General features: G+C 47.2%; 2 protein-coding genes across 2 annotated transcripts in view; one reads left to right on the top strand and one right to left on the bottom strand.

The window, feature by feature from the left end:
• The first annotated feature begins 1,734 nt into the window (after window positions 1-1,734).
• On the top strand, window positions 1,735-14,221 carry GDF11 (growth differentiation factor 11). Its single transcript, XM_007533364.2, has 3 exons — window positions 1,735-2,229; window positions 9,955-10,352; window positions 10,811-14,221. The coding sequence occupies exons 1-3, from the start codon at window positions 1,791-1,793 to the stop codon at window positions 11,189-11,191; spliced, it is 1,218 nt and encodes a 405-aa protein (XP_007533426.2). The 5' UTR covers window positions 1,735-1,790; the 3' UTR covers window positions 11,192-14,221.
• Window positions 14,222-19,700: 5,479 nt separating this feature from the next.
• Window positions 19,701-25,561, bottom strand: part of SARNP (SAP domain containing ribonucleoprotein) — a 42,347-nt gene continuing 36,486 nt past the window's right edge. Inside the window, exons 10-11 of the mRNA XM_007533362.3 lie at window positions 21,531-21,620; window positions 19,701-19,994 (exon numbers count right to left, since the gene is read on the bottom strand). Of these exons, the coding sequence (XP_007533424.1) occupies window positions 19,953-19,994; window positions 21,531-21,620 (132 nt within the window). The 3' untranslated portion in view covers window positions 19,701-19,952. The remainder of the gene's footprint in view (window positions 19,995-21,530; window positions 21,621-25,561) is intronic.

Here is a 25,561-nt window from a genome sequence, read left to right as displayed (position 1 = left end):
ATAAGCCCAGCCTGATGAGTCCCTTTATGACAGCTATAAACATTTCCTTTGGACTGCCTCTGGTTGGGGGTGCCCTCTGGCCTCAAATTCTCCATTTTCTCTCCCCTTGAACACTCTGTACATTCCCCACCACTGACTCTTATCATTGTGCTCTCTTAATTTAAATTATTTTTGTTACTAGTGGGGGTCTTACTTCTTTGAGCAACATTTCAGATAGAAACAGGGTGCTAGGGAGTGGGGTGGACACACACACATAACAAAAACTTCCACTAATTCAGGCTCAAAGCTGAGTCACACACATTGCAAAACAAGTGCATTATCTATCCAGGTGGGCTATTTAACCTGCCCTCCTCTCTCTCTTCTCCAGAATATGCAATGCCAGGGAACTAGAACTTGGGACCTCATGCCAGCAAGCCCAGCACTCTACTTGTTGTGTCACTCCCCAGGGCAGCTGTGCTGGTTGTCCTTCTCCCAGGAATTTCCCCACTAAATTTCTGTATCTGCCTCTTTAGCCAGACCTTGGTATTTTCCAGTTTCCCAGTCTCCGAGCCTCTTCCTACTCTCGCTTTCTTCTTTTTTCTTTTTTTTTCTCTCTCTCTCTTTTTCCCCCTCCAGGGTTATTGCTGGGGCTCGGTGCCTGCACTACGAATCCACTACTCCTGGAGGCTATTTTTTCCCATTTTGTTGTTGTTTTTATTGTTATTTTTGCCATTGATGTTGTTGTTGTTGGATAGGACAGAGAGAAATTGAGAGAGGAGGGGAGACAGAGAGGGGGAGAGAAAGACAGACACCTGCAGACCTGCTTTACCACCTGTGAAGAAGAATGACAAGAGAACCTAGTGGGGGTTGTATTGTTATATGGAAAACTGAAAAATGTTATATATGTACAAACTATTGTATTTACTGTCAAATGTAAAACATTAATTCCCCAATAAAGAAATAATAATAAAAAAGAAGAAACACCTGCAGACCTGAAGCTTTCCCCCTGCAGGTGGGGACTGAGGGCTCAAACCTGGATCCTTGCGCACTGTTACATGTGCATGCACTCAACTAGATGCAACACCACCCAACACCCTCCTATTCTCACTTTTCCATCTTTCTCTCTCTGGATTCTGTCTCTGGCCTATCATTTCCTCTCCCATCTCTACTTGTGCATCCTTGACCTCTTGTGTCCTGGCTCTGCAGACCCTCCTCAGTCTGCCTCTTGGTCCAAGCCTCTCTCCTCCTCTAATCTCTCTACCTTTGTGACAAACTCCCCCCACTAGATATGCCTGTCTCTTTCCTTCTCTGTCTCTACAGTTAACTCTCTTCCTCTGGCTCTCTCTTATTCCCGCACTCCCCTTTGTTTCTCCTCTGTGTCTCTGCCCGCGTTCTCTCTCTGCCTCTCGATCTCTCCCCTACCTCACTATCTCAGTCTCTCCATCTCTCTCCGGGGCCCTGGCTCCCTCCCTTTCTCTTTTCCTCGGCTCTCTCCGGCTCCCTCTCTCGCCTCGGATGACAGCGCTGCCTCTTTTGTTGGCTCCGCAGCCAATCGCGGTCGCTGACGACACGGGGGCCGGGGCTATAAAGGGCCTGGCCCGGACCCGGGCCCCCCCAGCCGCCCGCCCCGGCCGCCCGCCCGCCCCGCCCGCGCGCCCGCCGCCCCCGGCCCCCCCGGCCCCCCCTCGGCCGGGCAGCCCCCAATCCCGCGCCGCCCGGACCCCCTCCTCCTCCCTCCCTCCTCCCTCCGCCCCCTCCCCGCGGGACTCCGGCGTCCCCGCCCCCCAGTGCTCCCTCCCCTCCCCTCCAGCATGGTGCTCGCGGCCCCGCTGCTGCTGGGCTTCCTGCTCCTCGCCCTGGAGCTGCGGCCCCGGGGGGAGGCGGCCGAGGGCCCCGCGGCGGCGGCGGCGGCGGCAGCGGCGGCGGGGGGGGCCGGGGGGGACCGCTCAAGCCGGCCGGCCGCGTCGGTGGCGCCGGAGCCCGACGGCTGCCCCGTGTGCGTGTGGCGGCAGCACAGCCGCGAGCTGCGCCTGGAGAGCATCAAGTCGCAGATCCTGAGCAAACTGCGGCTCAAGGAGGCGCCCAACATCAGCCGCGAGGTGGTCAAGCAGCTGCTGCCCAAGGCGCCGCCGCTGCAGCAGATCCTGGACCTGCACGACTTCCAGGGCGACGCGCTGCAGCCCGAAGACTTCCTGGAGGAGGACGAGTACCACGCCACCACCGAGACCGTCATAAGCATGGCCCAGGAGAGTAAGTGGGCAGGGGGGCGCGAGCGGCGGCGGGGGGTGGTGGTGGTGGTGGTGGTGGCTCGGGCTGCAGGAGAGTGACCATCGGCCCCCGGCTTGCTTTGGGTGGAGGGTGGGGTGGCTCTGGGCTGCATGGGCCGGTCAGCCTCCTCCGAGATAACTTGACGGTTTGGGGGGCGAGGGCTGCTCCCGAGAAGTTTCTCGAGCAGTGGAGGTGTTCTGTGGAGTTGTGTGCACGCCCGGCCCGCGGCCGTAGGGGAGGTGACAAACAGGGCTGCTAGGTGCCGCCTCCCACTAGGGCTGTGCTGGGGAGACCCCGTTGCGGGGGCTGGGGGGGTGCGCCCGCGGCGCAGGAGAAGGGCAGCAGCTCGGTTCTGCAGGGCGGTGGCGGGGAAACAGGAGCACCGGAGGAGAGAGGTTTGGGGATCCCCGCGGTCGGTCCCGTCATTGCTCCCAGCTCCCTACAAGGCATCCCTTCCACCCGGCCTCCGAGAACCAAGTGCTCCCCTCCCTCCCTGGAGTGCGGTCCCGGAGCCCCAAGTCTCAGTGGGCAGCCAGCTGGCATCCTTTCCACTCTGAGCCCCTCCTGACACTGGGTTTCCCAAGGGACCGGGAAAGCTGTGTCTTCCTCAGGACTGACGGAGCTCAGCGAACTCAACTCCACTGCGCGCGCGGGGGTGCAGTGCGGGTGGTGGGAGCGTGGGGGACACTAAGGACACCCGTTTGGCCGCTCAAACCTTAGTACTTACTTCTTCACCCTCCCCTACCCACAGCTGGACTTGAGAGAGCCAGGCCTAGACGTAGGGAGAAAAAGGAAGAAATGGATGGGGAGCGAGGGGGGAACCCAGGCATCCAAGCTCCTGACCAAACGGAAGATGAACATGTTAATAGAGTGGAACTGCTTTGAAATTTTATGGCCTGGAAAATCCAGGCCAATACTCATCCCCCCCCTCCACCAGAGCCCCCAGCACTCCCTAGGGTCTGATGATTCCTCTGCCCCTCCCCCACGGAGGTCCCCCCCAGTTCTAGCGAAGTTGGATACAGGCCCCCCTTTTTTATTCCCTAGTGGTTCGGCCAAGTAACCCCCCCTTACACACACACACACACACACACACACACACACTAACCCCCCTTCCCAATTCCGTTTGGTTTTATGGCTCTGAACAGAAGGGGGGAGACTGGTTTATTGGCAGAAGGGTCATAAAAAGCTGGGGGCTGATGGGAGTCTTAGTGGCCCACCCCCATGGGAGAGGCGCAGGAACCCAGATGTGTTTGTGGGAGCTGAGTGCCTCATACGTCCCCAGTAAAGGATCTACAGATCCCAACTCCCCATTCCTTGGTCAGGGCTGTAAAGAAAACTCAGAGGACTAAGAAAGCAACTTGGAGGGGGGGAGGGTGGAGGAAAGGCCCGGGGTCTAATCCTGGGTTCCTCAATATCCCTTCTATTCTTCAGGCTTTCTGGAAGTGAGGGACACAGTCCAAGAGTGACTGAGGGCATGGATGGGGGCGGGGAGTTTAGGAAGCATCTGTAAAAGAATCCTAAAGAGTTTGCTGGGAGAGGATGTAGAGTGTGGAAAATAAGATACCCTGGTCTCCGTAGTGCCATGTGTGATGGAGCTGTCGATAACCCCCTGGCTCTTTCTCTCTCTAGCATCCCTGCACCAGCGGGCCTGAACCCACAGCTGGCCCTGCTCAGGGGGATGCAGGAGCAAACAGCCTGTGTGCACAAATCAGGAGTGCAGGCGGGGTAAAGGGAAAGGCATCAGCAGGTGAGATTTCATCCCACCTTCTGCCCCGTGCAATCCTAGGACTTGAGTAACTAGGGAACTGGGGCTGGGGCCAGGTATTGTACGTCCCCTTTAAGAGGCAAGCTGAGCTCTTAAGAGAGGGAGGGGGAGCGGAGGAGAGGGGAGGGAGAGAGGGGAAAAGGAAAAAGAGACTTTTATAGTCTAATCCCCAGGGACCCGCTTTAATAAGAGACTTGTGCTCTGCTAATCGGGGGAGGTGTTTGTCAGCAGAGATGGCCTCCGTTCCCCTCCCCCCTCCTCCCTTCCCCCAGCCCTCAACCCTGGACCCCAGCCCCCACCTTTCCTAGGCTTCGGGCCTGCCCTAGTTCCCTCCACCCTCTCAGTCTCTCCCACCCCAGCCTTCATCCTGGGAACCCGGCCCCCTGCCCTTCTGGGAGCCAAGCCCAGCCCCTCAGTCTCTCTCTCCCCATACCAAGAGGCCCCTGCCCTCTCAGCCCAGCCTCCAGCCAGGGTTGGAAGATTGTAAAGGGAGGATGGGTGGGAGGGGAGGTGGTGAACAGGAGGGGGTTGGGCTTCTGCTGAAAATAGTGCAGTGACCTCTCTCCAGACCAGCACCGCCTACTAAACCTGACCTGCTGCCTGCTACCAACCGGATCAATCCAACACAGATGTGGCTCCTTCCCCTCCCCTTGGGAGCTGGGCCTCTGGATGTGTCAGGGACTCTCCCCAGCGCCTTGTTTTCCTCTGTGGCTCTACCTGCGTCTCCTTTGTTCCTCCCTCTCTACCTTCTAGCCTTTCTCTTTATCCCACTAGGCTCAGTGTCTTTCCTCCTTTAGTTTCTTAACCTGCACCCACTCCTTTCTCATGGCCTTCCTTCTTACTGGTCTCCAACTCCCAAACTTACTTCATCTCCCCCATGCCTTGTGCTTTCTGTCTCTTCTAACCTGCCTTTATTCCTAAATCATCTCTTCTCTGTTCTTATCTGCTTCACCATCTTGGTTCTTCTTCCTTCTCCCCTTTCTTTCTCCACATACTGTCATCCTATATTCCTGTGGCACTGTCTCCACATCCACTGGAAAGGAACTTGTGGTAACTACCAGGAAGGAGATGGAAAATTCTGCCTTAGGAACTAAAGTCTTAGAGGATAAGGTCTCAGTGCCTAGTCCCCCATCTCTAAGCCTTAGGTAGAGGAATATGTTTAAAACTTAGAAAACTAACAGTACACTCACATTTTATGACACTACTATTATCCCCTCCCCTCTTTTTAATTTATTTGCATCAGAGACAGAAAGAAGAAGAGAACCAAGGTATCAGTCTGGCACATGGGATGCCAGGAATCCAGCCCGGATTCCTACTCACTTCACCCATTGGGCCTACTTCCACATTCTTTAGTCAGTGCTCATCACTCTTTTTATTATTAATTGTATTTATTTTGTTTTTGTTTTTATTTTGGATAGAGACAGAGAAATTGAGAGGGAAAACAGGGAGAGAGAGAGAGACCTGAAGCACTGTTTCATCACTTGTGAAGCTTCCCCACTGCAGGTAGGGAACAAGGACTTGAACCTGGGTCCTCAAACCTAGGTCCTCATACACTGTAAAGTGTGCTGTCTACCAAACATGCCACTGCCCAGCCCCCCTTTTTTTATTGGATAGAGACAGAGAAAAAGGGGGCCAGGCGGTGGCGCACCCTGTTGAGTGCGCAAAGTACGAAGCAGAAGGACCCACCAAAGGATTCAAGTTCAAGCCCCTGGCTCCCCTCCTGCAGGGTGGTCGCTTCACAAGCACTGAAGCAGATATGCAGGTGTCTTATCTTTCTTCCTCCCTCTCTTTCTTCCCCTTCCCTCTCAATTTCTCTCCTATTAAAAAAAAAAAATCGAGAAGATGGCTGCAGAAGTAGTGGATTCATATTGCAGCCACTGAGCCCCAGTGATAACCCTGGAAGCAAAAAAGAGAGAGAGAGACAGAAATTGAGAGGAACTGGGTGGTGGTGCATCTGGTGGGTACACGTTACAATGTGCAGGGTCCCAGACTTGAGCCCCCAGTCCCCACCTGCAGGGGAAAAGCTTTGCAAGTGGTGAAGTAGTGTGACAGGTGTCTCTCTATCACCCCCTTCCCTCTCAATTTCTGGCTTTCTCTATCCAATAAATAAAGATAGTAAAAAAATTTAAAAAGAAAAATTGAGAGTAAGGAGGAGATAGAAAGAAAGAGAGAGAGAGATACCTTCAGCTTTGCTTCACCATTCTTGAAGCTCTCCCTCTGTAGCTGGGGAACAAGGACTTGTTCTTGGATTCTTGTGCATTGTAACAAAAGTACTTAGCACTCTTAAAAAAGCAAGATCATCTGCATCACTGATTAGTTTGGTGAGTAAGGTCAAGTAGTGGTTAATGAGTGATTAAACCCACTTTATTTTATTATCTTTATTTACTGGGTAGAGCCAGAAATTGAGAGAGTATGGAGAGATAGAGGGAAAGAGAGACACCTGCAGAATTGCTTCATCACTCACCAAATTTTCCCCCTGCAGGTGGGAACCGAGGGCTTGAACCCAGGTCCTTGTGCATGTGTGCTCAACTAGGTACACCCCTACCCAGCTCCAGAAACATATTTACTTATGAGAAGAGAGAGAGATAAGGGAGGAGGGATAGATAGCATAATGGTTATGCAAAGAGACTCTGATGCCTGAGGCTTTAAAATCCCCCTTACCACCATAAACTAGAGTTGACCAGTGCTCTGGTTAAAAAAAAAAAAGAAAAGAAAGAAAGAAAAAAGGCAGGCGCCAAAGTATCACTCTAGATCAGCCTCAGTACCTCATGCCCGAGAGCCCAACACTTTGTTCACTGGACCACCTCCAAGGCCTCAAATTCACTTAAATGGTAACCAAAGACTAGTGTCTAAAATGTTCAGGCACCTACCTGTATAATGTAAGATTGAGTATTTAGGGGTTCCATCCAGCAGGTATTTTCTGAGCATTGCCTAGCTCTATGGGAGGCATTAGAGTTATTGATACAAAGGTGTGCAAAATAAACAGCATCCTCCTCCTCCTCGAGGAGGTCACACCTGTACACCTGCCAGGGAAGACAGCAGGAAGCAAAACAGTCCCTCTGCTGAAGTCAGGTATTTAAGTTGTTGTTTGGACTGTCATTCCTCATCTCACCAGCAGTTCCTCTGCCCCAGCTACTCTCCTGGTCTCTGAATCTCCACTCACCCAGCCCAACTTCATCACGCCATCAGTACAGTACAGGTAGGAGGATAACTGGGAGGACTTCCATTGTCCTGGGACCTCAGAGGAGAACCATGGGTAAAGTTGCTGCAGAGGAACTTTGCTTCTCATGTATTGAATATATGAAGAGCGTATGTGCTTTCCTTCCCCGCTCAACTTAGAGGGTCCTCCTTTACCTGGGGTAGCGGTGTGCTGATAGGAGACATCTGGCTCTATGATTATACAGAACTCGACACTTGGGTGTGATCCAAAGGGCTCAGTCATTCCTGATTGTTCTTCTGTCTAGAGTGAGAACAGATACTTCTATCCAGCGGAATCATGCTCTAGGGCATTCTCAATTGATGTAAGATAGAAATCTGGGGTAAGTTTTGGTGCTGTGATCTTTTTTCTTTTTTAAAATATTTATTTCCTTTTGTTGCCCTTCCTTTATTGTTGTAGTTATTAATTGATGTCATCGTTGTTGGATAGGACAGAGAGAAATGGTGAGGGGAGAGGAAGACAGAGGGGGAGAGAAAGATAGACACCTGCAGACCTGCTTCACCTGCAGGTGGGGAGCCGGGGGCTCAAACCAGGATCCTTATGCTGGTCCTTGCGCTTCACACCACATGCGCTTGACCCACTGCATTACCCGACTCCCTCCTATTTTTTTCCTTACCAGAGCACTGCTCAATTATGGCTTAGGGCAGTGCCAGCGATGGAGCTGGAGACCTCAGAACCTCAGACATGAGAGTTTTTTGCATAATCATTACTATCTTTCCCTTCTCCGTGCCAAAAAAAAAAAAAAGTGGTGAAACTCTGGTGATGATTTAAAAAAGAAGAAAAGAAAGAAAGTGGAAAGGGATACTTTAAGAGGAACTGATATGGAAACAGTGACAAATATTGGGAGCCACCCACTAGCCCCAAGAAAGATGAGAGTGAGGGGAACTGAGCCTGACAAGTTACTAGGCTGAGAAACCAAAAGACTCTCAGGAGAGAAGACTGATTATAGTTCATCTGATTCAATATTATTTTTAATGTTTCGGGCAAATAGGAAGAAGCAATGTGGAGGTACTTTTTCATTCTTCAATAGCTGAGGCAGGAAAAGTGATGGGAAGAGGGGCCAGGTGGTGGCGCATCTAGTTAAGTGCATATATCACAGTGTGCAAGGAGCCGGTTCAAGCCCCTGGTCCCCACCTGCAGGGGGAAAGCTTCACAAGCATTAAAGTAGGGCTGCAGGTATCTCTCTGTCTCTTTCCTTCTCTATCCTTCCCTCCTCAATTTCTCTTTGTTTCTACCCAATAATAAATAAATAAATATTAAAAGTGATGAGAAAGCTGCTGAGAAACTTATCAAGGTCAGGTGACTGGAGAGTCAGCTACACAGGAAGTGTGTGAGTAGTTCCTTTCTTTTCTTTTTTTTCTTACTTTTTAAAAACATTTTAGCTTTATTTTTTTAATTTATTTTATTTGATAGGACAGAGAAATTGAGATGGAAGGGGGATAGAGGAGAGAGAGACAGAGAGACACCTGCAGCACTGCTTCATCACTCATGAAACTTCCTCCATGAATGTGGGGCCCTGGGGGCTTGAACCTGGATCTTTGCACTTGGTTAACACATGCATTTAACCAGGTGTGCCACTACCTGAACCCCCCACTTTTTTTTTGTAATATGTATTTCTTTGTTAATGCAAAAAAGAGGGACGGGGGGGGGGTAGGAGGGAGGGATTGAAAGAGAAATGAGAGAGAATATCTGAGCATCACTCTGGCACTCTGCCAGGGAATAAAAATCCACTCAGTACATCATTCTTACAAGTTCAATGCTTTATCCACTATGCCACCTCTAGGGTCATGAGTAATTCCCTCTGAATTCAGGCCTCCTCCTAGATTTCACTTATTTATTTATTTATTCCTTTTGTTGCCCTTGTTGTTTTATTGTTGTAGTTATTGTTGTTGTTATTGATGTTGTCATTGTTGGATAGGACAGAGAGAAATGGAGAGAAGAGGGGAAGACAGAGGGGGAGAGAAAGATAGACACCTGCAGATCAGCTTCACCACCTGTGAAGCGACTCCCCTGCAGGTGGGGAGCCGGAGGCTCGAACTGGGATCCTTACTCCGGTCCTTGCACTGCGCTACCACCAACTCCCCTCCTTCTAGACTTTATTTATTAATGAGAAAGGTAGGAGGAGAGAAAGAACCAGACACCACTCTGGTACATGTGCTGCTGGGGATTGAACTCAGGACCTCATGCTTGAGAGTATAATGGTTTATCCACTGCGTCGTCATTTGGACCACCCATCTTCTTCATGGAATAATTTATCCTGTGCTCCCTATCTGTATACTTGGTTATTTATCCACTGAGGCCATCTGTTTTGGGGTGCTGTGTCAGGCTCTATCTGGCCACCAAAGAAAATAGCAGAAATGGAGCAAGGTGACCTGAGGACAGCAGGTGCCGGCTTCTCCAAAGAACATCAGAAGTTAAGTAAAAGTTGGGAGTCCTACAAGCTGGAGAAGGCTGAAAGGGAAGGCTGCAGATAGAAGAATTCTCTAATAACTATCTTCGCAGGTTATCTGGCAGAGGGGAACCCGTGCATAAGGGCAAAGGGTGCAGATGTGTAAGAGCCAGCACTCAGCAAGAAGGCACAATTCTAGCCACGAGTGATGGGCTAGTTAACAAGAATAAAGAAGTGGAAGGCTCAGACTGAGGAGTCCACGTTTCCAGTGTCACCCAGGCCTCTGACCTTTCCACAAACATGCTTTGCTGATGCTGTGCCCTTCTCTCTTACCAGCGGACCCTGCAGTGCAGACAGATGGCAGCCCTCTCTGCTGCCATTTCCACTTCAGCCCCAAGGTGATGTTCACAAAGGTACTGAAGGCCCAGCTGTGGGTGTATCTCCGACCTGTGCCACGTCCTGCCACAGTCTACCTGCAGATCTTGCGACTGAAGCCCCTAACTGGGGAAGGGACTGCAGGGGGCGGGGGCGGAGGCCGGCGACACATCCGAATCCGCTCACTCAAGATTGAGCTACACTCACGTTCCGGCCACTGGCAGAGCATCGACTTCAAGCAAGTGCTACACAGCTGGTTCCGCCAGCCACAAAGCAACTGGGGCATCGAGATCAACGCCTTTGATCCCAGTGGCACAGACCTGGCTGTCACCTCCTTGGGGCCAGGAGCTGAGGGGCTGGTGAGCAGGGAACCTGAGATGGTGGCAGATATGTGTAACCTGGCCATGAGGTGGGATGTTGGAAAAGGTAGATTAGGAATGGGAAGGGGATTTGGGGCCCAGCGCTGTATCTCTGTGACCAGGAGCAGAGGCTGGAGGAGTTGGAAAGGAAAGAGACAGTTACGACTTTTCAGAGTCAAGCCAGGTAACAGGTGAAAACTGGATATGGGGTGTGGGACTTAATGGAACATCTGCAGGAACACAAGCAAGACCCTGGGCCAGGTTGCCAGGAGAGGGGAAATTAATCAAAGGAGAGGTGCTAGTTGGCAGGAAAAGCAGGTAGAAGATAGTGGCTAGGGATGGAAAGGATAATAAGTCAGTGGTCTCTGTTCTGAGTCTCCTGGTGATGGGGCAGGAACAGGAAGTAAGAGCTGCTCAAGGCTCTTATCACATCTCTTTCTCCTCTCCCCTACCCCCAGCATCCTTTTATGGAGCTTCGAGTCCTAGAGAACACCAAACGGTCCCGACGAAACCTGGGCCTAGACTGTGACGAGCACTCAAGCGAGTCCCGTTGCTGTCGATACCCCCTCACTGTGGACTTTGAAGCTTTTGGCTGGGACTGGATCATCGCGCCGAAACGCTACAAGGCCAACTACTGTTCTGGCCAGTGCGAGTATATGTTCATGCAAAAGTATCCGCACACCCATTTGGTGCAACAGGCTAATCCAAGAGGCTCTGCTGGGCCTTGCTGTACCCCCACCAAGATGTCCCCAATCAACATGCTCTACTTCAATGACAAGCAGCAGATTATCTATGGCAAGATCCCTGGCATGGTGGTGGATCGCTGTGGCTGCTCCTAAGGTGGGGCAGAGGCTGCCTCCCCCACAGACCCTACTCTTAGGCCCCCAGTCCTGCCCCTGTCCTCCTAGAGCTCCCTCCACCTCTTCCCTCGAACATCACACCTTGTTCCCTGTCCAAGCAGTGTGCAATACAGCAGAGGGAGGCAGGTGGGGATTGAGGGGTGAAGGGTTTGGGAAATAGGGGGAGGAGGAGGGAACATGGTCAGGTGGGAAGTGTTTGAGGTTTGCAGGTGAGAAGGTTTGGCAAGATAGAGAGAAGTAGAGACAGAAGTAGAGCAGAGGGATAGAGGCAGAGGATCCAAAAGAGCAACAGTGAGAAGACAAAGGGATAGAGAAGCAGGAGAGACAGAGATTAGGCAGTGATAAATAATGAGAAAGAGAATGAAAGAGAAAGCCCCACACCTTTCTTCCACTGGTGAGGTGAGGGGTCTGGTATGATTTGGGGAGGTCCCCTAGCAACCATTCTCACTAAGAGAGGAAATTAAAAAAATCCCCCCTTAGCTTCTTCCCTTTCTCCTTCCAGCAGTGGCCAGGGGAAGGGAAGTGAGGACAGGGGAAGAGTGAGGATTTGGGAATCTTATTTATTTATTTATTGTGACTTTTTTTTTTTTTTTTTTTTTGGTGTTTGGCTTTACTGAAGTAGAAAGCCCTCTGCCCACTGTGTCCCATTTGTCCCTTATTTCCCAAACCCTGTTCTCCCTCAATATTGACCCACCTAACTTAAGCACTTGTATAAAGCCTCCAGGGTTGGGAATGGGAGTAGAGAGCAAGAGGGCCGACACACAGAAGTTTCCGACCCATAATCACCCTACTTAATCTTATTGAGCCAAATGGGCTGAACTGAATTCCAGTGATCACAAAAATAATATGAGGTTAAGGTTTAGGAGCTGTAGAGGGGAAGAGGAAAGCCCTCAACTTCCAGGATGTATATGAAAGCAACAACAACAAAGAACCCTTAGGCCTACCCTTATGTTGAATAGTATTGAGTTATTTAGCCAGAAGGTGTGGCTTGCTTATGCCCAAATTCCCCTGCAGCCAAAGAGACCAAAGAGCCTGTGGACTGTCCCTGCTCCCAGCCTCTATCTTCAGGTCAATAAAAAGGAGAATAAAGATTCTAGAGATTCTAGATCTGGGAATGGTTAGGAAGGGTAAAATAAATAAATAAAAAGTAGGAATGAGGCTGAAGATCACAGGGCATTTGAATCCAAATCACTGCTCTGGGCTAGGGAATAGAGCCAGTAGACCAAGGTGGAAGGAATTCTGGAGGGGGAACATTTTAGTTCCCCAACCCCAAAGCTCAGGGTGGAAAGGGGGAGAACAAGGGAACAGAGTGTCTATAATTATTTTTATCTTTTATTTTTGGAATCTAGCAGTACCTGGCAGCAGGGAGGAAATAATATAGTGGGGAGGGGGGTGGAAGCATCTGACAAAAGCCAGTTACAACAGAGGACGGGAAGGATGGAGACTCCCTGATTTGGAAGGCTAGGGAGCAGACAGGGACTGGTTGCCAATCCAGGTCACTTAGCTGGGCCTGTTCATTCCTTCCACAATCCTGACCACTCCTCTGGACTCAGTGTGTGCCTCAGTTTCTTCCCCTCGATGGAATGAGAAAAAGCAGCACCCGCCACAGCCAAGAGATGAATTCTGAGCACTTACCACGGGCACTTTATGGACATAAAATACCTCTCGCTGTGGAACAGATAAATAACCAAGGCACCAGAATAGTGGTGAAGAGATATGAGGCTTAGAGGAGTCCAGGCTTCAGTGTACAAGTTCCCCTCTGCTTCCCAGCTGGACAGTGCCTGACGTCAAGGGATTGAGACTGTCCACACCCTATCCATTCCTCACCAACAGACTTGACTCCAGACAAGAACCTAGAGGACATCAGGAGGGTGGGGGGTACCTTCAGCAAACGTGTCACTCTCAGTAGTGCCAGCAATTATGGGTCTGATGCGAAATATACTGAGTTGTACTGAACGGTACTGAAAGTAAAGCCTGCCTGAGATGGAGACATGAGCTGGAAGATTTGTTCTTCCCCAGAGCATGACTCTCCCACCTAACCCAGCTGATGGAAGGGGCAGAGGTATGTGATCACCATCGGAAAAGGTGATGTTGGTGAGCTTTGGCTTCTCATTCTCAGCCCCAAAGGGAAAAAGTAGGACAAGGGGTTTCAGTACAGGAACAGGTAGGGGGGATTCCAGCCTGCCTATTCCCACTGAGCAGCTAGGCTACCCCCCGCCCCCAATATCTCCTCTCTGACCCTGTTCTTCCTTCTGCCCAAATTCTGGAGAACAAGCTACATCTGAACCACTGAAACCATATTGACATTTCCTTGGTGGAAGGAGAGAACAGAAAAGAACAGGCTCTTCTTCCAAGTTCAAATGCCTGAGTCTCTTGATCTTGGCACAGGGTGGGGGCTGGGCATCAGATGGCTTTCCTCTTCAAATTCTAGAGAGCTGGGGCATTAGATTCAGGGGAAACTTAGAATATGCCCCTTTAATACCACCAAATAAAGAACTTTGCTGGGGGAGGGAGGGTGTCTTTCTCTATGAACATAAAGTGTTTGAGTGGAAGTCTTATTCTTCTAGTCCTCCCCACCCCTGAAAAGGCATGGGGTAAAAAAGAGGGGAGCACAGAGCACACCCCAGCAACAGAGTAGAAGCTAGCACCCTCCTCTTATGTGTGAATCTGGCCAGTGCCCCTCTGATCATAATTAGTGTAATTATTTGTGTATTTGTTACACCTGCGTGTGTGACTGCCTTTGTTTGTTAAGGGTGTCTGAGGAACATGGGGCTGATGGGGCACTGGAATGCTGAGAAAGGACTTCTTCACCAAGGCTTCCTGGAGGAACTATTTGGAAAAAAAAAAAATGGAAAAAAAAAAAAAAGGCCATCAAGCAGTTTTCAAGTTATGTGACAGAGGGCAAAGATGGCCATAGGGTGCTCTGAGGTCTGGGGATGGTCACATGACACAATCCAGCACTTGAACCTGAAAATAAAAAATAAAATCAGTCAAATTGTTTAGAACTCAGTGATCAACTCTTCTCCCTAACCAAGCGCCACACTTACAACTTGAAGATCAAGAACAGAAGATCTGAGAGAGGAATGGTTTGTGCTCAAGGACTGGGAAGATGGGGCAAGGGAGAAACCCTTTAAGTACCTGGGCTGAGGGTTGGGAGACACCTAACTCAAGAAAGGATAGGTGAAGGAAGCTAGATCAACTCTTCTCTAGAGGGCTTGACCCAAAACACATTCAAAGATTACAAAAACCCTCTCCTAACCTCCACAGAATGATGCAGCTAATACCGATTTTATGCTTTCCTCAACAAAATTTCACTAGTCAGCAAGCCAAACCAACAGTCATTCAACTTGCCAGTGTCACAAAAGTAAGCAAAAGTAGCTAAAGGATATTTTTATTATAAAGAAGTTTTGGGGGCCAGGCACACCTGGCTAACCATTACAGTGCACAAGGGTCCAGGTTTAAGCCCCTGCAGGGGTAAAGTTTCATGACTGATGAGGCAGGTGTCTGTCTCCATCTCCTCCTCCTCTCTCAATTTCTCTCTCCGATAATAAAAGATTTCAGGAGTCGGGCGGTAACGCAGTGAGTTAAGTACACGTAGCGCGAAGCACAAGGACCGGCGTAAGGATCATAGTTTGAGCCCCCGGCTCCCCACCTGCAGCGGAGTCGCTTCACAGGTGGTGAAGCAGGTCTGCAGGTGTCTATCTTTCTCCCTCTCTGTCTTCCCCTCCCCTCTCCATTTCTCCCTGTCCTATCCAACAACAACATCAATAACTACAACAATACAACAAGGGCAACAAAAAGGGAATATATATATATATGTTTCTGTGAGAGCAACCTGATCCAGAATAGGGGACAGGGCCACTAAAGGTCCATTGTGCCACTAAGATTTTCCTGTCCGGTTAGTTCTTTAATGTACTTCTTAATATTATTCGCTAGAACAGAGAAAAGAAATCGAGTTGGGGAGGGGAGACAGAGGAGGAGGGAGGGGCTGGGGGTAGGTAGTATAATGGTTATGCAAAGAGACTCTCATGCTGAGGTTCCAAGTCCTAGGTTCAATCCCCTGTACCACCATAAGACAGACCTGATCAGACTCTGGTTAAAAAAAAGAAATAAAAAAAAAAGGAAGACAATTGCAGAACCGCTTTACGGCTCATAAAGTGAAGCTTGCCCTCAGTCCTCACCTACTTAAACCTGAGTCTTTGTGCATGTTTATGTGCATTCATCAAGGTGAGCCATCACTGGTTCCTGTCCTGTCAGTGCTACCAGCAGATTGATGCCATCAGACCAAGTAAAGACAGTACAGTGGTTGAGGGAGGACAAAGTTGGTAGTGTGAGGGTTTGAATTTGGGACCTTGGAGCCTCAGGCATGAATCTTTTTGCATAACCATTATGCTGTCTACACCCACCCCTACAATCAACTTTTTTCTTAAATTTATTTTCCCTTTTGTTGCCCTTGTTTTATTGTTGTAGTTATTGTTGTTATTGATGTCGTCATTGGATAGGACAGAGAGAAATGGAGAGAGGAGGGGAAGACAGAGAGGGGGAGAGAAAGACACCTGCAGACCTGCTTCACCGCCTGTGAAGCGACTCCCTGGCAGGTGGGGAGCCAGGGGCTTGAACCCACGGTCCTTGCACTTTGTGCCATAAGCGCTTAAGCCACTGCGCTACCTCAAGACTCCCACAATCCACTTTTTAAAAAAAATGTATTTATTCCCCTTTGTTGCCCTTGTTTTAATGTTGTAGTTATTGATGTCTTTGTTGTTGGATAGGACAGAGAGAAATGGAGAGAGGAGGGGGAGACAAAGATAGACACCTGCAGACCTGCTTCACTGCCTGTGAAGCGACTCCCCTCAAGTGGGGAGCCAGGGGCTTGAACTGGGATCCTTATGCTGGTCCTTGCGTTTTGCGCCACCTGCACTTAACCCGCTGCATTACCGCCCGAATCCCCACAATTCACTTTTTAAGGCATACAGTGTATCTACAACTCTGCTTAGATTTTCAACTGAGTTAAAAATAAGTTTCTCCCCTTATTTGTTTCCAGTCTTGAGGATACCCTGAAGGGATGGTAAAAAGATTATTTTTGGCCACCAGCGTTATTGCTGGGGCCTAGTGCCTGTATTTCACTGCTCCTGGTAGCCTTTTTCTTTCCTCTAAACTGAGACATCACACTGTTCGTGAAGCTTCTCCCCTGCAGGTGCTCTCTTGTGGCATGACAAATATGAGTCTTTATCAAGCCTGGTATGTGTACTTTAAGAGGAGCTGCTGGACTGCCCCAGCAAAATTATTTTTAAAAAATCTTTACTACTGGATAGAGACAGACATTGAGAGGGGGTAGGGAGATAGATACCTGCATCACTGCTTCACCACTAGTGAAGCTTTCCCCATGCACCATGCAGGTGGGGGCCAGGGGCTTAAACCTGTCCTTGAATACTGTAGTGTGTGCCCATAACCAGATGTGCTACTGCCCCCCCCCCCAGCAAAACCAGTTTTAAGCCTCTTCCTTATCCTCAAACATTTTCCATAGTCTGCTCACATTTGCATATTATATGGGCCCTCTGCTCAGTTTCTGGTCGGTAGTGAGGCAGAAGCAGACAAGTCAGTCAATGCCCCAGATCACAATGTCAGCTTTACCGCCAGAGAACTAAGAGTAAGGGAGCAACTCGGACTCCACCCACCTCTTCCCACTAAGCCCTAAATGCATCTGCATATATGGTGTACACACACACATACACATGCTCAAACTAATCCTCTTAGCCTCCTCTAACTGGAAGCTACTCAGGGAAAATATTCCACTATAAATTACATAGTAAAATTCAAAGCTAGTGTTTATTTAATGTTTACAGTGCAAACCATGGTAAACAAGTTTGTGCCAAGTACATAATACCAATTCTCATAGCAACCATCACAATGGTACAGTCTAGAAAATCAGAATGATTTAAGTAATTTGCCCAGGATCTCAAAGCAAGTAGTGATAGCACAAGGAATTAGACCTGAGTAGTGACTGATTACAGTGTCTTCCATTCTATTAACAGGGAGGTAGCATATGGTAACACAAGATTTTCGTGTCTGAGGCTCTAAAGTGCCAAGTACAATCTCCAGCACTTTAAAGCAGAGCTGATCAGTGATCTGGTTAAAAAAAAAAAAAAAAGCTGGGAGTATCTTGCTTATGTGTCTGCAAAGGTTAAGCCTATCACTTTTCAATCTCTTTGGAGGGAAAAACAAGAATGTGTACATTTCACAAAGGGGGAAAGGAGAGATTAGATCTTGGCAGATCTCAGCAATTAGAGATAAGTGACATTACTTATCTAAGGCCCTCAAGGAAAAAAGCCAGGAGAAAGTTTTACTCCTTCATTTATCTAAGTTCCTTATCGCCCTCATTTTTTTCTTTGTCCAACAAGGAACAAGATCAGATCTGTTGAATAAGAAGAAGTCCTGTTCTTATTCAAGTCTCCCTTCCTATAGTCTTGTATCTTCAGTTCCCAGGAATTGGAATGGGGGTGGAGAGGGAAGGGCAGTTTTAAGTGATGGTGAAGAAAAAGAGAATGATCTTAGAGGACCATAAAAAGGTACAGATTTACAACTAGGAAGCTTAGTTCCCTCCACATCTCTTATAGACTCCCTCATTAAGAGCTGCCAGGTATGCAGAGAATGTCACAGCTTCAGGGAAAAACTTAAAGTTAGCTAACTACATCTGGATCCTGGCTCAGCTACACTAGGGAGGCTAAGAGGAAGGCTGGGTACTTGGATCCCAGATAAATAACTGTAACCCCAGGCATCTGTTCTGCCTTTACAATTTATTTATGAAATTATATATGAAAAAAATTTAGGACTTGGATGGTGGGGCATCAGGTAGAGCAAAACACCTTACTGCATACAAAGACCCAGGTTCAAGCTTGCCTTAGTAATCAAGAGAGACATTGGGGAAAAAATTTTTTTTAAATATTTATTTTCCATGTTGTCATTTTTTTAAATGGCTGTTGTGGTAATTATTGTTGCTACTGATGTCACTGTTATTGAATAGGACAGAGAGAAATCAAGAGAGATGGGGAGGACAGAAAGACAGACACCTGCAGACCTGCTTCACCTCTTGAGGTGACCCCCTGCAGGTGGGGAGCCGGAGGCTCGAACCGGGATCCTTACTCTGGTCTTTGCACTTTACGCCATGCGCGCTTAACTGGCTGCGCTACCACCTGACCCCATAATTTTTTTTAATGAACTATTTTACTTGACAGAACAGAGAGAATTTGAGAGGAAGAGATGGGAAGAGAAAGACAGAAAGACACCTGTAGCCCTGCTTCACCATTTGTGGAGCTTTCCTCCTGCAGATGGAGACCTGTGGTCCTTGTGCGCTGTGATGTGTGTGCTCAGCCAGGTGCACCACCACCCAGCCCTTGGGAATTTTTGTTTTTCGTTAGGAAGGGATCAAACCATTATCATTCTATTAATCACAAAGCCAAGTTCTAAGAGAAGTGAGAACATAGTCAATCAATATATGATCACGGTTTTACAAAAGGGATCAGGCTCTTAAATTTTATTACAAAAAACACAAAAACTAAAGAGGTGGATTGGCAGGTAAAGTGTATGACTTGTACACAAATGAGGCCCCAGATCTGATTTAGCATTGCATGTACCTAAGTGTCCTGGGCTCTCTTAGAAACAACAAAACCCTGACCATATAGAGACACCCAGAAAAAAAGATGGAGAAGAAACTCTACACCAAAAAGATTAAAGCAGCAGGTCTTGGATTATGATGTGAAACTTCAAATACTAACAGCTTATTTAGGGTGAGTCAAACCTAAGTAGGAAAATCAGTGAAGAAAATGAACTTTAATATTATTTGAGAAATGCTACCAAAACTGTAATAAAATACTTTGCAATGTAAGATAAATGAGCACAACGCTCAGTTAGAAAGAAGCCTCCAGCCCCACTGTGTACGTTCCCCGTGATCTAGGTAAGAATGCCCAATAACTCTGGCATGCTTTGAGTCCCTAGTTTTTTTCTTCTCTTCGTAACTTTAAAGGTATCTATCTTATCTCCACGCCTGACCCACAAAACAACAGGAGCGCACATACTGGCTTCTACTGAACCTAGAGTATCACAGGTCACTCTTGACTTCCTTTACCCAACAAAGGCTTCATCATTAACCTGTAGCAGACTACCAAGCACTAGCCCTTCATTTATACCGTTTGCATCTCCAAACCAGCCCTCTCAGCCCCAGATTCTCCCTATGTTACCTCAAAGGGGCATGCTACCCTGCTGAAACAAGGTTTTAGACTGAAACTTGGCCTCTTCATGGAGGATAAAGAGGTAAGAAGATGCTTGGGAATATGAGAGGAGGGAATAAATAGGCTTAATTCTCTTCCTTGTCCTCTTTTCTACAGGATAAAGGCAGATGGCTAATTCCCTACAATTTGCCCCTGAAGTTCACCATTATCTGGTCTTATCTGGCTCTACAGACTCAAAAGGAGCACCTAATCAACACATTGTCCTCTTTTCTATTTTTTTTTATTAACAAGCAAATAATAATAAAAAACAACACAACAAGTTGAAACAGCAGTGAATCATACTGCTGCTGGAGTTTGTGGATGTACCTGAGGTACATGCCCCCTCACTGCGAGGCAGGACTTCGGCACATGACTGTGCATTTAGGTGTGTATATACATATATATTTTTTATATAAAACCAAGAAGAATCAAGAGAGCTGGAAACCACCAGAGAACAGGAAGTACTGAGTCTTTCATCAGGCAATCCCAAAGCGCTCTGCTCTTTTCCTCTTCTTTGCCTGTAAGAAAAGAAAACAAAACAAAAAATTAGATTGATTCCTGGCTGCGTTTTAACTTCAACTCACATGACTGTCACAAGGTCAAGGAGGAGGAAAGGCACAAGCTTAAGCTTGGCAACCAGAGCTCTCATTCCTGAATTCCTCTAGTCATGCAGTTAAGAGTTGGATAGGCCGGGTGGGAAATGAGGGTAAAGCAAAGTAGAGGATTGTGGAGAGAAGGGTTAGCAGGAGAGAAGAGAGTGACAGTGGTAGGGTGGAGGTAGACTGCATAAGACTCAAGACCAAGGCTCTAGAAGTCCCAGGTTCAGGGAGTTGGGCGGTAGCGCAGCGGGTTAGGTGCAGGTGGCGCAAAGCACAAGGACCGAAGTAAGGATCCCTGCTCAAGCCCCGGGTTCCCCACCTGCAGGGAGTCGCTTCACAAGTGGTGAAGCAGGTCTGCAAGCGTCTGTTTTTCTCTCGCCCTCTCTATCTTCCCTTCCTCTATCCTATCCAACAATGATGACATCAATAACAACAACAATAAAACAAGGGTAACAAAAAGGAAAATAAATAAAGAAAAAAAAAAAAAAAAAAAAGAAATCGTCCTAAGGTTCAATCCCTCTCAGCATAAGCCAGAGCTGAGAACTGCTCTGGTAAAAAACAAAAACCCTGTTTATTTACTTTTAAAAAAATTATTTATTCCCTTTTGGTGCTCTTTTACTGATGTTGTTGTTGTTGGATAGGACAGAGAGAAATGGAGAGAGGAGGGGAAGACAGAGAGAGGGAGAGAAAAGACAGACACCTGCAGACCTGCTTCAACGCCTGTGGACTCCCCTGCAGGTGGGGAGCCGGGGGCTCGAACTGGGATTCTTGTGCCAGTCATTGCGCTTTACCCACTGCACTACTGCCCGACTCCCTTGTTTATTTACTTTTAAAGATTTGTTTATTTATTAACACAGAAGAGAGGGTGAAATATATGATGCCAGGGATTGAAATCGGGACCTTGAGCTTTTAAGTCCAACACTGTAACCACTCTACCTCAGGAAAATTATTGAACTCTTAAGACACAAGGTCCTGAGTTCGATCATTTATGCCATGAGTTTGGTCCATCACATATGCCAGAATGGTGCTCTGGGATCCTTGTGCAGGTCCTTAGGATTCAAAAGGTATGCCACTGCCCGACCCCCTTATAGTCCTGAATTCAATCCCAGAGTTATGCTCTGGTTCTTTCTCCCTTTCATTAACAAACAAATCTTCACCGCTGCTCAGCACCTAAATAAATGTTAAGGAAAAAAGAAAAAGAGAAGTCAAAGGAACAAGTGGTATGGCAAGAAAAACAGCTCAGATGACAGAGGACAGGCTTGTATACTGAGGCTTCCAGCTTGATCACCAATGCCACAAGTGCTATTATAGTTTCTGTGTTTCACATAATTTAACTATGATTTAAAAAGATAAATAAAATAATGCTTGAAAATACCCAAAAGGTGTAATAAAATTTGTCTCGGTTTTATTCATCTTACTTCAGAGGCCCTATGAAGTATTCTAGGTATATTTTACCTCTGTATCTTCTGTGGCTCCTGTTCCAGCTGAACTTGTGACAATCCCAAATCTTTCCTTCCTCTTTTTCAGTTTCTCGTCATCTTCAGACTGTTCAGGGACAGAGAAAAAAGATGAAATAAGTTAGCTTCCATTCTCAAGGTAAACAGAAAATTTGCCTAAACATGCAGTCACCTGGGGAGTCGGGCGGTAGCGGTGGGTTAAGTGCATCCTTGGATATCCTTGGAGGGGCAAAAACCAACAAAAGCATAAAACAAAAATCCTTATAGTTCAGACAGGGAAAAATGAGACTTCACTAATCACCCGCAGAAAACAGGTTGGCAGAATTAATGATTTACAAGACAGCTGTTGTCAAACAAATACTTATTTCCCTGTGATAGGTGTCTGCCCACCACCAACCTAAATCTACCATCACGCACTGGGTCCCCAATACTCTCTCAAACCCCATTTCCCTCTCCACTTGGTTCTATTGCAATAGACTACACCCAATTCAAATTTATCTCTGTGTTTTCCTTTCCTTCCTTATCTCTTAAGTTTTGCCTAGAAGTGAGATCATCTGCTATTCATCCTTCTTCTGGCATATCTCACTGAACCCGATTCTTTCAAGTTCTACCCAAGATGTGGCAAAGGAGAAAATTTAATCATTTCTTATATCAAAGTAGTATTTCACTGTGCATATATTTACTACAGTTTTCTTTCTTTCTTTTTTTTAATTTTTATTTTCCCCTTTGTTGTCCTTTATTGTTGTTGTTATTGATGTCATCATTGTTAGATAGGACAGAGAGAAATGGAGAGAGGAGGGTGAGAAAGATACCCGCAGACCTGCTTCACGACCTGTGAAGCAACTCCCCTGTAGGTGCGGAGCCAGGAGCTTGAACTGGGATCCTTATGCTGGTCCTTGCGCTTTGCGCCACATGCGCTTAACCCACTGCACTACACCACCCGACTCCCTACTATAGTTTTCCTAAGTAATCTGTTGGTGGGTATCTGGGTTGCTTCCATGTCTGGGTTCTCGCCATTACAAATACATAGATTTTTGTACACCTATGTACAAAAATCTCTTGGCACTCATCTAAGAGAAAAATGCTGTGGATTGATATTTTATTTATTTCGATTCTGCACTGCTCAACTCTAGCTTTATTGCAAACTCTTTATCAAGTAAGCTATCTCCTGACCCTGCTGACTTCTCCCCTGCCCCAAACTTTGTACTTTGTGGGCCTTTTTTTCAAGCATTCAAGAGAAAGCCTGCACTCTGCAACTGGAGAATGTTCAGCTTACTATGAATTAAGAGTTGGCCATTTTCTTTCTTTTTTTTTTTTTGGTGTCAGCTAGAAGAGGATTTATTTTTTATTTTTTTATTTATGAAAAGGAAACATTGACAAAACCATAGGATAAGAGGGGTACAACTTCGCACAATTCCCACCACCAGACCTATGTATCCTATCCCCTCCCCTGATAGCTTTCTTATTCTTTAACCCTCTGGGAGTATGAACCCAAGATCATTGTGGGATGCAGAAGGTGGAAGGTTTGGCTTCTGTAAGAGTTGGCCATTTTCACATAGCTATTTTAATGACTGAGGTCATACAGTTAACCTCTAACACTGTTCTGGCAATATATAAAAGAACTTAGACCATCCAGATATAGATTGCATCTTCTCATATATTTCACATGCCCTTCTCCATAACAGAAATCATCCTTACCACTGGCCAGGATAATGCCCCTCTCCACGATCACCGAGGCTTCATTGCTCTGGGATGAGAGTGAAAGAGACCCACACTAAAGCTTCCTCCAGTGAAGTGAAGTCTAGGCTTGAACCAGACTTGCATGACAAAGGGTAGTTTCTTTGACTTTACTTACAAAAGGTAATCAATGTAAGGTCAAGGTAAGAGACTCTGAACAAACCTTGTAATAAGAAAATATGTGTGCTTTGTGTGGGGTACTTTACAAATACTGCATGTTCATGCATGTGCAGAGCAGCCTTTCCTCTGGTTCTCTATGCAGCTACCATCTGAAATAGTGAGTCTGATCCCTCAAATGGAATTTTGTTTTGTTCTGAATTCAAAATTGAGGAAAGAACAAGGAACGGGGAGAGGGGGGTCCTTATGATTCTCTAGCTACTAAGGCTATTATCAGAGATTCCCATGTACTTCCTATTTAATATTATTATTCTTACTCAGCTCTGGTCAATGATGGTGTTGAAGACTGAACCTGAGACCGCTATGCATCTGGCATGAAAGTCCACTGATTCAAAAATCAGATCTTTGGAGCCTGTCCTGGAGATCCAGGTAGAGGAATATCTGCTACCAGGGATTAGGAGTGGGGCGGGGGGACAATGGCAACACTACTCCCTACTCACACCCTGCCCACCCCTCATCCATAGAACCACTGGCTCTTATTTATTTTGTGCAAGTTTGCCCTTTCCTCCCCACCCAGCACCCTCCTAAAGCCTTTTTACCTCTCCGCCCTGAAGGGAAAGCGCACAACTGGCCCAGTAAATCAACACAGTTTTAATGATCTCTCTCGCTTGACCCTTCTAGTGTGACGGTGCCCCATGGAAACAAATGTACAATAAACTTCACTCCATCTTTAGCTCCTTGCTGACAGGTTTTTGATTCATGAGATGTGAGGCCCATCTGAGGGAAATTACCTCAATCAAAACACATCTCCTTCTGCACTCATCAGGCCAATGCTCCCCCAGGCCACGCACGATCAAGTGCATAAATGGGGTTGAACATCTGCAGGCAGCAGTGACCCCTCTATCTCAGTGTCATGCAAACCTTTCTCTTCTCACTGAAGCCCCATTTCCTTGCAAAATCTCCACCACTAGTCAATTTCCCCCCTTCGCAAACATGGGAAGAATAGTGCATAAACTGAAGCATCTATCAAGTGAAAGCCCTTAAAACATACAATTCGAATGCAATATCAAAGGCGACTGCTCTCACTGACTAAACACAGGCACTGGATACTCAGATTGATATTCATACTCACGACCTCTCAGATTTAAACATTAAACCAACTGATGCCCATCATTTCAGCAAACACAATCATCACATCTCCCAACAACTGCCATGTTTTTCTTTTTAAAATTTTTCTTAAATATTTTTATTTATGTTATTATTGCATAGAGACAGAGAAGTTGAAAGGGAAGGGAAGATAGGATAGAGACAAGACACCTGCAGCTCTGCTTCACCTCCCTGCAAGTGGGGACCAGGGGCTTGAACCGGCTACTTGTGCACCATAATGTGTGCACTCAACCAGGTGCACCACTGCCGGGCCCCTTGTTTTTCTTTGTAAAAGCTCACTGAACAGCCAGGGAGGTGGTTCAGCAGGTGGAGTGCATGTTTTCAAGAGAAGGCCAAAGGTTTAATCCTGACACTGCACATGACAGAGCAGAGCTACAGTCTCTTCACATAAAGTAAAATTAAAGCAAAACCAAACCCTCAGGCATTTATACTCCTTTACACTCATTTGTAGACTCCCCCTGCCAATTCACAATGCAGGCTGCTTCTGCAACGTGGCATGGCTGGGAGGGGCTGTCTTCACTGACTAATCCTGAAGACAATAAAGATGTATAAAAGAATATATCAAATTTATATTGTTTATGAAAAGGAGAATACAGTCAATCATGGCCATGAAAAGCTCAAATGGCTAAGCAGGGACATCAAGAACTGCAACGACTGGAAAGATGACTCAAGTGAAGACATGTCTAACTGAGTGCACATGTTACAACAGACAAGGGGACCCAGGTTCAAGCCTGCAGTCCCCACCTGCAGGGGGAAAGCTCTGCGAGTGGTGAAGCAGTGCTGCCAGTGTCTCTCTCCCTCTTTATCCTCTCGATTTCTGGCTGTCTCTGTCCAATATATAAATAAAGATGATTTTTTTTTTTTTTTGCCTCCAGAGTTATTGCTGGGGCTCAGTGCCTGCACCAAGAATCCACTGCTCCTGGAGGCCATTTTTTCCCCTTTTGTTGCCCTTGTTGTTGTAGCCTTGTTGTGGTTATTATTGTTATTGTTGATGTCGTTCATTGTTGG

Source organism: Erinaceus europaeus, chromosome 7, assembly GCF_950295315.1.
Source record: "Erinaceus europaeus chromosome 7, mEriEur2.1, whole genome shotgun sequence".
NCBI lineage: Eukaryota > Metazoa > Chordata > Mammalia > Eulipotyphla > Erinaceidae > Erinaceus > Erinaceus europaeus.
Note: the sequence above shows the minus strand (reverse complement) of the source record. Positions and strands in the feature narration are given on the sequence as shown.

Bases quoted from the DNA above. Each gene is read 5' to 3' on its own strand.
- GDF11 (XM_007533364.2), top strand. From the start codon at position 1,791: ATGGTGCTCGCGGCCCCGCTGCTGCTGGGCTTCCTGCTCCTCGCCCTG. The intron at 2,230-9,954 runs GTAAGTGGGCAG...CTCTCTTACCAG, and splicing joins CATAAGCATGGCCCAGGAGA to CGGACCCTGCAGTGCAGACA. The intron at 10,353-10,810 runs GTGAGCAGGGAA...CCCTACCCCCAG, and splicing joins GGCCAGGAGCTGAGGGGCTG to CATCCTTTTATGGAGCTTCG.